Source organism: Podarcis cretensis (genome assembly GCF_951804945.1).
Source record: "Podarcis cretensis genome assembly, chromosome: 8".
In the NCBI taxonomy this organism is placed as follows: Eukaryota; Metazoa; Chordata; class Lepidosauria; order Squamata; family Lacertidae; genus Podarcis; species Podarcis cretensis.
In genome coordinates, this window is record NC_137177.1 from 73,144,272 (window position 1) to 73,157,756 (window position 13,485).

General features: G+C 39.6%; 1 protein-coding gene across 7 annotated transcripts in view; it reads left to right on the forward strand.

Moving 5' to 3' along the window:
• The window catches only part of GNB1 (G protein subunit beta 1), a 75,279-nt gene that overhangs the window by 47,633 nt on the left and 14,161 nt on the right, over window positions 1–13,485 (forward strand). For all 7 annotated transcript variants that reach the window (XM_079987207.1, XM_079987206.1, XM_079987209.1 and 4 more), the window contains exons 2-5: window positions 1,765–1,872; window positions 7,474–7,512; window positions 10,703–10,809; window positions 12,291–12,354. In XM_079987207.1, coding sequence (XP_079843333.1) covers window positions 1,816–1,872; window positions 7,474–7,512; window positions 10,703–10,809; window positions 12,291–12,354 — 267 coding nt within the window. In that variant the 5' untranslated portion in view covers window positions 1,765–1,815. The remainder of the gene's footprint in view (window positions 1–1,764; window positions 1,873–7,473; window positions 7,513–10,702; window positions 10,810–12,290; window positions 12,355–13,485) is intronic.

A 13,485-nucleotide genomic window follows, 5' to 3' on the forward strand; every position in this document is an offset into this window, starting at 1 on the left:
TAGTGATAAAGTGGGATATCAAATCCAAACAACAACAACTACTCTTCTTCTTCTTCTTCTTCTTCTTCTTCTTCTTCTTCTTCTTCTGTAGCTACCTCAAAATAATTATTGTTCTTCACCCCCCACCCAATCATTTAATATTTATTTAAAGTATAGATTGCCCTTCATCCAAAGATCTCAGGACAGTTAACAACACAAAGATACAGGATAAAAGCACAAAATAAATAGTTACCATGTTGTGTGTGATGCGTTTGAATCACAGGTTTGCTGCTATATCATACCCACTTCTGGCACAAAACCTCTTACCCCACATGGCTCTGTCACAGTTTATATTTTTGTGAGAGACTACAGTGCACTCCACTTAAGTGCCCTTTGTCAGAAGCAGATATTAGTTAATTCAATAATAAATCAAAATTTCACATTTTCACTTTTTTGCAACCCCCTTAAAGGAGGGTAGAACATAAACTAATTTCCAGATACCCTGATTCCCAGTTCCTGTACTTTAATGGAAGTGAAATTATATAATTAACTATTCCTGCCACACACAAGGCTAGATCACAAACTCTTACTATGTAATGTAAACAGCTTAGCGATTTTGCATATTAAACTGTATATAAATATTATTGATAGTGATTATAGGGCAAAACCGTGCAAACCCTGTTTTTTCTATACTTTCTTTAGATGCTGAACTGAGATATCTTACTTAATCAAGATTTTTTAAACTGTTGTTTTAATAACAAATGCCACTTCCGATGAAAAATTTGAATATTAGAATTGGCTCTGTGAACTTAAATTTCTTCTATTTATTTGTGAAACAGCAAGACGGCAGTAACCTAAAGTGATTAGAACTTTTAGCAGTAAGTTGTATTGAGAGGCAAATGCAAATGTTCCACAATTCCATGAGGGTGCAGAAGGCTTGCAGAATATGTTGAAAGCAGAAATTGGCTTCCAGTGGATTCCAGATTTCACTCCCCCCTTTTTTATATATAAAAAAGGCAGGTATCTTGACCTTGTAGTTGCAAATATGTTTATAAACAACCTTCCCCAAGCTGGCAACTTCCTAGCTGCTTTGGACTACCAATTTCCATTGGCCCTAGCCATCATGGCCAGTGGCTCAGGTGACAAAAATTGTAATCTAGAACATCTGCAGGGGGAGCAGGTTGGGGAAGACTAGTTGGTATCTGCTTGTCTTGTAAGACAATGGAAGAGTGTTGAAGGCTGATCTAGAAAATGTATGAAGCAAGTCTTTTGAAATTTCAAACCAGAGGAATTGATGAACATTTCAAGTAGAAAGTAGTAGAGCTTCCATGTCACACATCATTCCTTGTCCCTCCCCATGAATATGAAAACCAGAATAACTTGTGCAAATTATGAGAAACATGCAGATTGGTACGATTTACATACTCTGTAGGGCTGAGCTTTACTTAGCATAGAATTTGGATTACCTTGGATCCAGGTGTGTTTAAGTTTAATGCAGAATGCATAATCCACCCTAGCTATGACCTAAAGTTACATAAACAGTCTTTAAGTAACGTAGATGAAGGCTGCACTTATTTGGGCCTACTTCTGAATAAACATGCATATGACTGCACTTAGTAAGGATACTTACATTAAGCTAATTATTTAATGTGCTGTTGGTGTTTGCTTTTATTTATGACTATTTTATGTATATTAGCTTAATTGTAAATAACATAGTTACTTAAAATGTTTTTTCTTTTAAAAAAAGATTCAATTGACTTCACATTGTTTTTACTCTTCTCCCAGATTTTTGAGCATCTGAGAGGTGTTATAGAAGCACACCTTTAGTACGGAAAGATGAGTGAACTTGACCAGTTACGCCAGGAGGCGGAGCAACTGAAAAACCAAATCAGAGTAAGTATTATAGACTAAACGTCTTGCCTTTCTCACCTGTTCTGGATGTTTGGGTGCATTCGTTCTCTCTCAAATTAATCTGTGTGGTAGGGGGGATTTTAAAACAACTTACTTGTTTTATTTAAAAGAGCTGCTATTTTAAAATAAAGAGCTTTTCTTTTATATAAAAAGATTTCTAAGCCACATCTCAGCTGAAGCTTCCCAGGTGATTAACAAAACAAATAAATGTATAATAAAGAAATTTAAGCAACATTAAGAACAAATATAACCACAAAACACATAAAGATGGCACTTAAAAACTGCTCTTTATGGTGGTACATTTTCAGTGCCTCTCACGTTGCCATTTGGCATTAACTACTTATGCTGACCCATCTCAAAGTGCTACTTTACTGTGCTATAGTATGGCATAAATTTCCAAACTTGTCTGTTAGCTTCCAGTGAAGGAAAAAAGCATGTGGCATGCACAGTGATTTATAGTCTTGAGACTTATAGCCTAATACCATTCATTTCAAAGGCTAGTATAATCTGGCTTCTTTCTGTGTAAAAGAAGAGGGACTACACAGAAACCCTCCAGATAACAGCCACCTTCTAAAAATAGAAGAAACTGGCCAGTTCTTCAGCTCCAGGTTTCTACTAACTCATTCGTGTGGAGCCAGTGTGGTGTAGTGGTTAAGAGTCACGTAATCTGGGGAACCGGGTTCGCGTCTCCGCTCCTCCACATGCAGCTGCTGGGTGACCTTGGGCCAGTCACACTTCTTTGAAGTCTCTCAGCCCCACTCACCTCACAGAGTGTTTGTTGTGGGGGAGGAAGGGAAAGGAGATTGTTAGCCGCTTTGAGACTCCTGAAGGGGAGTGAAAGGCGGGATATCAAATCCAAACTCCTCCTCTTCTTCTTCTTCTTCTTCTTCTTCTTCTTCTTCTTCTTCTTCTTCTTCTTCTTCGTAAGATTCATCCTTTACACCGTCCACTTTCTTCATCTTCAGTTTCCCTTTATGGTTTCTAGGTAAGAATCATGCAGGGGCAGTAGGAGCCGCAGCTGGCAGAAGTTCCCTGCCAGGGTTGAAACTCCCCTTAGCAAACCTGTGCCATCTTGGCTTCCTTCTTTCTCCGATACAGAAGCTGGACTACACATTTCTTTCCCAAAGCAGCTGAACATTTCAGGCCATCACATTAACTCAGCAAATCAGTGTCAAAATAACTTAACCCCACCACATATAAAAGTTGCTTGAACCATTCTGTTTCAAAATGCACAGAAATCTGATTTGGGGAATATAACATGTTTATTTCAGAAAACAAACTTTTGCTTGTTCCTACTTGGCATTTCTTTCTGAGGAAAGCAACCATGAGAATGAGCTGTGTGCTACCAAACCCCAGGCTCATTTCTCATCTCTGCTATCAGCTTAGGCAAGCTGCTGTCAACACAGTTTCTAGTCATTTATTGTGATATACTGACTGATCTTAGTATGGTGGTTACTGAGGTAACATATGTGGAAGCACATATGTGCTATATAATTGTTATCTCTTCTCTGTGGACAAATAACTGCATCATGTTGGAAAAGTTCTTAAGTAGTAGAAGGCAGAGATTGAATTTCATTTTCCTTTTTCCTGCAAACCCTTTATTTTACTTATTCCAAGGTGATAATTTTCATATGCTGTGCTTTGAAGAGGGGGGGCAATATTAACTTCAATTCTGGCATTCAATAAGGCCTTCATTAAGACCTTTTTACTGTTGCCTTTTCTAAAGACAATTTTGATGATCTCATTGAGTATCCCTTATGCACCTTTTGAGATTCTACTGTTTTTTTCTCTCTCTCTACATGGGTTTGTGAGGGCTTGGCCTTGAAAAGTGACTAATAAATAACCTATTTATTTTTAAAAGTTATTTATTAGTCATTTTTCATGGCCAAACCCTCACAAAGCCCTCCAGAAGTTTGAAAAAAGCATTACTTTCAGTCAAGGCACATCAAGCTTCTTTACATGAAAAAAAATTATTTCATTCCTTCTGGTTGAAAGCTTATACAAATAATAAAAGCATAAAAGTTTTAGGTTACGTATACCTGAGCTTTTGTTGGATGCATAGTATATGTGGTTTTGCTTAAAACTGAGGCAATCTCATTTTAGGTTGAGAGAGAGTGTATGTATATCAGTAACCAGTAGAGCTACATTGAATACACTATTAAACACAGAATTAAAACAATGTATGCATAATTTTGTACAGGTATATTGTGAAACAAGATTTTTGACAGCCACAATAGTGTAAATAACAAACAACTTCTGACCAAACACACTTTGTATAAACAAAAGTAGTCCGGGGTTTTACAAAACTGGATTTAAGCTCTTGAAACTGACTGTGGTGAACAAGAAATCAAAGAGAAGCATGACCCCTCCACTGGAATCCCTCCAAAAGGGAGATGGCACCATAGACTTCCCAGACCTGCTCTTCATGTGCATTTGTCTATGTGTGCATTAAAGGTGGGGTTACACACTGAATGCTGAGTTCATTGTGTTTACTTTTATACTCTACTTTCTCCTAAAGGTTCAGTTATATGTAGTTCAGTTCTCGGTCGAGTGATTAAGAGCAGAACACTGCTTACCTGTTTGGGAAATCCTATTATGAGTTGTGCTGTGTCTGTGTGCCTTGGAGGTTAACTCGAGCAGATTACCAAAACACTGAAATAGCTTCCTACCAGTAATATATATGGGCAGGGGTCTATTATGCTGCACATAGATGTATACCTAGTGCCGTGATTTGCAATGAGAAGTAGTTGGATAATTGAGGCAGACTAGGTTTAAATGTACTTCTTGCCTAATTTGGAACAGTTTTCAATAGAAGTAATAGTAGAGGAGCAGGAGAAGTTCTGTTTTGTTCTGGGCAGTGTGATGTATGGATAGGTGTCTTAGAAGTACCCAAGATTTTGAAAATGGACTTCCCATATGTGAATGCAGCACCCCATTGCATAACATTGGCAACAAATTGCTCATTATTAGAATCCTTTGAGTACATTTATTACAGTTTTTTTTATGTTGATTGCAAGCTGCATTTTTAGGCAGTTGCTTTTTTTAAAAAAGCTCCTCAAACCCTTAATGAAGATGCTCATTAGGACTGTTTTCTTAACAAACTATGAGCTAGACCTTGAGTATTTTCTCAGAAGCAGCCTGCATAATCATTGGGCAGGGTTCACCTAATGTGGCCTGTCAGTGGAACCTCTGACTTTCCCTCCCCCGCCCCATACTTCTGAAATTGGCTGGAGGGTGGGTGGGAGAAACTCTGAAACCGTGGAGAAGGGAAGGGGAGATTGTTCCATCTGGCAAGCTGAAAAAGCTTTTGCAAATGGAACATTTGTAATAGCGTGACATGGAATTCCACCCATTGTATCATCCCTCCCCCACATCCTTCCTAAACTAAATAAAATAGCTTAATGTTAAATATATCAGTATAAAAGACTGTTGTGGGACAACTCACAAATTATCTAGCCACTGTATACATAACTAGTTAAAAAAATTAATATCCATGTCTTTCTGCCTTCATTAATTCTAAATTTCTTTAAACAAAAATGAAAGGTTTTGGCTTCAGCAAGGAGACTTTCTGTATTTTGCTTTCCTGTGTGGCTCTCTTGTTTAAAATAAGAACAAATACACTGCACAGCAAGAGGTGTATTGAGAAGCTACAGTACAGCAGACATTTCTGAGGCTCTTCCCCACTCTTTTTATTATTATTGAGAAGAGCTATCCAACCTAACTGTTGACACACATTATAGTGAACTCCTATGCAAACCCCACTGAACTTAGGAATTTGTGAAAGGGCATACTTGCTGGTGCACTGGAAACCTGCTGTAGATTGTGTTCATTATCTCTGTGCAGTCTTGCTAGTCAATTAGACTTCCTAACTGGTAGTCTCTCCCTCTGCTCCCAGCTGTTTAAGTCACATGTGTCCTAACAAAACCCAGTTTGAATCTGAGCACTTGATAATTTCCTGTGTCACAGACAACATGAGAGTGGCATTAAAACCTGGAGGCTTTCTATATTTTACTCCTCTCCACCAGGCTGCAGCAGAGGGAGAGATGGGGTTGGGGGACGCTTCACTGCCATGGCTGTGAGATCAGTAGAACGAAAGCCACTTCTATTCCTTTCCCCTCAACCGTTTCCATTCTAAGTAACTTGAAATTAGTGCCTGGCTTCACCTATTTATTTTTCTCTTCTGTGTTGTCTATTAGATTGTAAGCCTGCAGGCAGGGACTGTCTTGTATTTAATATTTGTGCTGTGCTTTGTAAATTTCAAGTGCTAGTGCTTTTAAAATAATTATGGTGAAAAAACATGTGTTAAAACAAATCTTCCTACTTGGCATTTACATGGCTGCAGTGAGAGTGGGAAAGAAAAGTAAGATTCAAAGCAGCTGATTTTGAGGGGCCTTGGGGGAAAGCACCCTTGGCCCCCTGCTTCTCCTGTCTGTAATAAATAAATAAAAAATGAAGTTTCTTCTACTTCACATGATTTTTGTAAGGATATATGTGCTGAGAATTCTCAGGTGTATTTCACAATGGTACTTCCAGTTCATTTATTTGAAAATAGTTTTATGGTGACTGGCTGTAGTATCGCTGTAAGATAGGGTTGGAGGATCTACAGCCAGTTAAGCCATGCATGATTTTTAGGGGGGGCGGGATGTGGCTCTCTCAGAATGGCTCCCTACACTGCCACCCCTGGAAAATCCCTGTTCTGGTGTGCCCCATTAGGCTTAGGAAAACAGGCCCCATTCCTGAAATGCTGCCTTTTTTCTAAGGCATTTGCTGGAGAAAGGGAGATAAGGGAAGGAATAATAAAGAGATAAGAGGAAGGGAGGTTTAAATGACTGTGTGTGAGTGGGGATTGAATGGGTTAATGGAGGGGGTGGGATGGACAAGCTCACCACCAGCATGCAACCCCCAGAGATTTACCCACATGGATAATTAATGCTCAGCCTGAAACAGGTTCTCAACCCCTGTTGTAAAGCATCACAACTTCATTACTGATGTATTGATGGATACATCACTTGCTGCCTGATCCTTTAGTCAGTTAAGAGGTACTACTAGTTTTAAATCTCTGTTAGCTGCTTTAAAATCAGTGATGGAGTTCTCCAGTGGCTGTAATTGGCTACTTACAGCAGCCAGGTGCTATTTTGAAGGCTGTTTTTTTTTAATTAAAACACACACACACACACACACACACACACACACACATTTTGTACAAATGTGAGAAGTACAGCTTTATGTACTCAGCTGGTTTGGGTCTGTGCCCAGAGAAAGGGGTTTCAAATTTTTTTTTAAAAAAAAATCCTACTTAACTTTATGAGATCTTAGTGTTTATTTTGTCACCCTAATTTTACTTCCGCAGTGTGATAAGAGTGAGAGAGAGATGTACATCCAAATTTACTATAATTTATTTTCTAAATTACTTGTGGATTATAAGATCCTCCTTTGAGACGCATGTACTGGGTCATCCCAGTTTCTTCATTTTTCAGCACCTTGTGAAATCTATTCATATAAGTAGATAGTAGCTTAGGAGCAAGTCATATCAATGAACATATTCCATTTTTCTGACACTCTCTTAATTCTCCCTTTTTTCAGGATGCTAGGAAAGCATGTGCTGATGCTACGTTGGCCCAGGTAGGTGGATGCTCAATGAACATGTAATCAAAAGTATCTTGGTGTTATCAAACTTCTTTTACAAAACAAACAACCCAAAAATTGCTTATATGAAGGACAAAGCTGAGGTATTTCAACTTGGTTTAATAGGAATGTTTTCTTTGAAAGGTTGCTGTATGATCACCATTTCGGTTTTCTTGGCAGCAGATGCTATGCTTACCACAGAAAGCTTCCTTATATCATCCTCATTTATCGCTGTCACCTGTCTGATTTATATGTAATGCTCTCAATTCTATAACTACATCACATTCTCAGTCTCATTCCCTTTGTGCTTTCTCCTGGAGGACTTAAAACATGGCTGAGGCTTAAATTAGTGCAAGCTTTAACCCTGATTATTGCTAAACTGGTGTTATGGGTTAAGGGGCTCCTTGTGCGTAAATGGTTGCGTTATCAACTCATGCAATCAGTTTCTAAAACTCTCCCAGACCACGGAGCCATGGGTGCATGGCTACCTCAATCGCTGGCAGAATCCGTCAGTGGGCGCTTCCGGAATTTACGCCAACATAAGAGTTCCTTAACGGAAACTCTCCTTCTGGATTCTCTGCGTGACAGTTTCCTGCGCGGAGTAGGCGTCCCCAACGGAGGTCCTGAGACTTCTCCGCTGTTCTCACTGGAAGTATCTTGGAGCCCTCCCTCCGACTGAGTTTCTGCAGGAACTCTCTCTCTCCCCCTGCTGGTTCCTTCCTCAGCATCCGAGGGTCTCCTAGCCTCCTGGAGCCCTTCCACCACCTGACTCTCCGATGGCAGTTCCCTGACAACTGGGTATGCACAGGATTGAAGCTCGTTTCAAAACTGATTTGACTGTAAACACTGGTTAGCAATCATATGGAAGATTCATGCCGGGGAGGGTGGTTGGAGTCCTGCAGCCTCCCCTTTTTAATCTGCGGTCCTTAAGGAGTTGCATCCAGTTCACAGATGCTGTCCCAAAATGCCTGTTGCATATGACGATGGACCAACAACTATTGCCTTGAAGTGCTTTTTCTATTCAGCATCAGAGGGTGTGTAAAGCAGAAGACATCCGGAAAGGTTGGTCCATTGCAACAAAAGCAATGAAGAGCCTTGCAGCACCTTAATAAGAAGGTTCACCTTCTTGCTTATGCTGGGCTTTGTCCTTTAGATGTAGCCTTCAGTATGTCTAATGTTATAAGCGTTGCTTGGCCATCTGTTGCCTTTCCCAGCATTAAGTTTGTTAGTCTTCAGATTTTTGAAGAAGAGGTAAAAAAATCAAAGTACATTAGACCTCTTGCTGCCAGTGGGGCAAGCTACCCACACATAAAAAGGAGTCAACAACAACTAATGTTCCCAATTTGAATTCGGCTTCCTATTGCTTGTCCTGCTGAAGCTTTTTGGCCAGAATCTGAAGTTAAATGACATGATTATTATGATTATTTAAATTAACCTTAAGGCCCCAGGGTGGGTTACAATTAAAACATAACTTTATTATTAAACCACATTTGCACAATGTTAAAAACAACTTTTAAAATACAGAAATTAGATGGGACCTAAAAATAATGGTGTGTGAGTGGAGGAAGGAGATGCCCGTTATTTGCTTCCACTGCTAATGTTGACTCAAAGGGATGTGAACTGCAAAACATTCTTTTTAGCACAATTTATGGGGAATCATTCATGTTTGACAGTTGCCAAAAAATGCTGAATGAACAGTTCCAGTCTTTTACATATGCTGTAATGTAGACTATGGGGACAGGGAGGGAGCTTCTAAGAACCTGACATACAATAGAGGAAGGCAATTATGAAGGAATTCTAAATCCGGAATGCGGCCTGTACCCTACTAAGCTGCCTTGACAGATTTCAAGAGGAAGCAGGAATTCTTTGCTTGTGTCCTTTGGCTAAATAATTGTGTTACATGGAGACAGAACAAATATGCAGACATTTTTTTTAAGTGGGCTGTGCTACAAACTTTTCTGGCTTCACTGCAGTATGCTACAGAAAAGCCTTAAATTTAATTGACCACAGTACAGGGAAATGTGTTGAAGGCATTTATCTCCCTTTTACTAGTGTTTTCCTAGAAGATACGATTATTTTAAACAACAAAGAATACTCTAAAAGATTATTTTAGACAAAACCTGTAGCTGGGTTTTTAAAACCCTTATGGCAGTCTTTCCCAACATGGTGCTCTCCGATGTTTTGGACTGCGGCTATCAGGAATGATTGTGAGCTCAAGGGCACCAGGTTGGGGAAGGCTGCCTTATGGCATGAAGTCAGAGGTCACTTCCATCAAGATGCATGAAATGATAGCCTCCATTGCTTGGTCGGCTAATATACAAAACCAAAATAATATGGTTCCAGAAAAAGGGATGATGAAAGAACACCCACAATGCCTGTCATTTCTGGGGATGTTTAAATATCTGCCCTTGACAAAAGCTGAGGGGAAAACATTCAGTTGAGCTAACATAAAGGCCCTGCGTTGGACTGGAATTATTAATTTTGAAATACTGTATAAGTGACCCTATTATCTGTTGCATTTGAACCATAGAAGTTGGGGAAGCAAATTTTATTTACAGCTGACTTAATGTTTTGTTTTTCAATGTCCCTTAATCTGGTTTTGAATATTACAATAAATATATTGCTCACTTGAATTATACAAGAGTTCCAAGTCAGTACCAATAGATCTGATTTTGCTATGTAAGAGTTGGAACCATCTAGATTTATAACAGTCCTTAAGTAAGTCAGAAAGCAGAGAGTGAAAAATGAGCAGTGGAAATGCCATGTGAGTACTTTTCTGCTTAAAAAAAATATATAACCCTGCAAGTTGTCTTTTCAGTTCTGTGAAAATTCTGAGGTGGGGAATTTGTGCCTTTCCCTATGTTGCTGGCTCCCAGTTTCCACCAGCCCTGTCCGGTATAACCAATAGTCAGGTGATGGGATGTTGTCCAGCAACATCTGGAGGATCCCAGGTTGCCCACCTCTGATAAATTATGCTTATACTAGAAGTTTGAAATGAGAAGCTTGTTGGGGAAGAAGCAGTAGTAAGCACCTTTCAAAGCAGCTAATAAGGTGTTTTGGTCAAGTTCTTTGGTGCAACAGGGAAAGAAATTCAAGAAGAGAGAGTAGTTTCAGTTAATGCTTCTTCGGTCAGGAAATGCTTTTGCAGCTGACAGTTATAAATATGTACAATTAACCTCCCATTTAGATCACAGCCAACATTGATCCAGTGGGTCGTATTCAGATGCGCACTAGAAGAACACTGCGGGGACACTTGGCTAAAATTTATGCAATGCACTGGGGCACTGATTCCAGGTGAGTTCCTGCGCTGCAGAAGGACCATCTTGAGTTGGTCATAACCTCTCAGCCTAATGATTGTGAGGATAAGATTGGGGGGGGGACGACGACGATGTATGCTACTTTGAGCCCCTTGGAGGAAAGGTGGGATAAAAATGTATAAATAAATGACTGGTCCTTGCTTAAAGGAATTTAAGAAGCAGACTGTAGACAGGAGGAGGGAGAGGAAATAAACTAGTGGCGGGAGGGTGAAATGAGGAAGGCAAAGATAACAAGGGATAACTAAGTCCAGAGATTGCAGTTGCAACAGCAACACACGTGTGTGTGTATCTGACTGCTAGTTTCTACTTTCCAACAGCCCTGGCAGAACTAAAATATAACCTTGGCATTTTTGGGATTCCCACTTGAAGATGTCACTTTTACCCCCAAAATTTGTTTCCTTTTACCCAAGACAGCTGTACAAGGGATAGATGTACATTTTACATAGGCAAGGTTCTGAAGGGCCATATGTTTGCCTAGCAGGAGAGATTTCCCACTAGCACCACCACTTAGTCTTGTGTGTAAAAGTACAGGCAGTTACTTCATAGGGAATTTCATAATTCTGTTGCCCTAGTCTAGTACCAAAGGAATTGAGCAACACTGAAAACTAATAACATTTGTTCATCTATGCCGGCAGCAAAACTGAAATCCATTTTCATATGTTGGTTTCTCCTTGCGTGGAAGAAATACAGATAGAAAATGCCTTATGGCTGCTCTAAAATTATTTTAAAATAATATTTCTGAAGCTCTCACACTTCTAAATATTCAGAAATCCAAAGCTGGCAGTCAGCAGGGTGAATATGCTGTTGTAATGGATTGCCAGAGCACAATCAATGTTCTCATATTTTTTTAAAAAATTAAATATTTGTATATAGTGGATTTGTCTGTTCATAGTTAATAGTGATTAAATCAGCAGAAGCTGATGGGGGGAGAGGGCTTTAATCTAATGAAAGCAATCTTATTAATTCACTTGAGCTTATTTGTTCAAGTTAAATAATCTGCACTACTCTTAAGCACCTTACAGAACCCTAGAACTATCCTTAAGAATAGAAAAGACCTGGGAAGATGGTACATTAGAGGAAGTATGTCACTTCCAGTTGAATTCTGTCTGTTGCTTCCATTAATACAGTTTCGTAGGAAATGTGTTATATTGGAAACATTCACAATGAGAGCCAGTTCAGTCCACTGATCAGTGGGCGACCTTGGTTGAAATATTTACTCCATCATTGACTCCCTGGATGACTTTGGGCAGATCCCGCTGCCTCAATTTCTCAATATGTAAAAAGGACTTTCAATGGCAGCTTTAGATGATAACAGGAGTAAAGCATTTTGCATATCAAAATATACTGTTGAATTGATTAAGACTAATGTATTCCTATGTAATTTGTCTTCCTGCACTTCTGATGTATGCTTTGTTTACATTTAACTTTTTATCTCTTTTCCCTAACCTGTCCTTCTAGGCTTCTCGTTAGTGCATCACAGGATGGCAAGCTTATCATTTGGGACAGCTACACCACAAACAAGGTGAGAGCAATTAATAAGGTTCAATGACTTAATTCCAACTTGGCTAAGGGAGGAAAACTACAGGAAGAACGCTAATAAAACGAATCCTTCAGGATTGTGTATTTTTGTCCGGCTTTTGTTTTACTCTGTGAAAGAAGGATCCCATGGGCAAATATAGACTAATTATAGACTAAAGTAATAGCTCAGGGTCCCGTCCACCCCCTCCCCCCTCTTTTGGAGATGAGAAGAAAGAAGCTAAGTAGCGGGTTTGTTTTCTTAGAGACATAAGCTGTGTGGGGCAAAGAATAGCTTCTGTGGTTCTGGCCTTTATAGTGAAAACTGATGAGGATACTCAAGATAAGCTTTGGCATCCTGGGTGCAGTTGCATGTGACCTGGATCTTGATTAGAACAGGCTTAATGCCTTTAACAGTGGCTAAACACTAAGTGATTTTGCATTTAGTTATGTGGGTACTGAAAGGAGAAGGCAAGCACTGTAGTGATTTATGAACTGAAAAGTATAGCTAGGCAAGAACAGAAAGTTGGACTTAACCATGAAGTGATGTTCTCATCAGCAGGGAATGGAGCTGACAAATGGAAGAAGGCAGGGCCCAAACTAGGGGGATGGGTGGGATTGTTATGACCTTCCTGGAGATGAAAAGCATTCCAGTTACAGGAATTTACTTCAGCATAGAAATTGCTTATGAATTAAAAAAGAAAAAGGAAATCATTAACAAAAAATAGAGGGACAAGAAGGAGAAATCCAACAGTGTACCTAAGAGTTAATGTGGGAAGCTGCATAGGTGAAATGCACAATGGATGGATCTGTCTGCTCTACACCCAGCTTCCCATTCTTGGGAGGTGGAGGAATAGACAGCAAAGAGGCTGTCTAATACGTCATTTCAAGAACATGAACCCCAAAACAAAGAGAAATGAACAACTCTTTATAGCGCCTGTTGTAGGGCCCATATATGGAGGGGATAATTCAGCATGACCAAACTTGATGACCTTTGAATGTCATTTGAGGATGGAGATTGACCTGTTGACCACTTTGTGACTTTGGCCCAAGGCAGATGTGGTAGCCTTTCCGCGCATGAAAAAAGGCTGTTACACCCATGTGTATCCACACCTGTTCCTCATTCCTTGGTGAACAC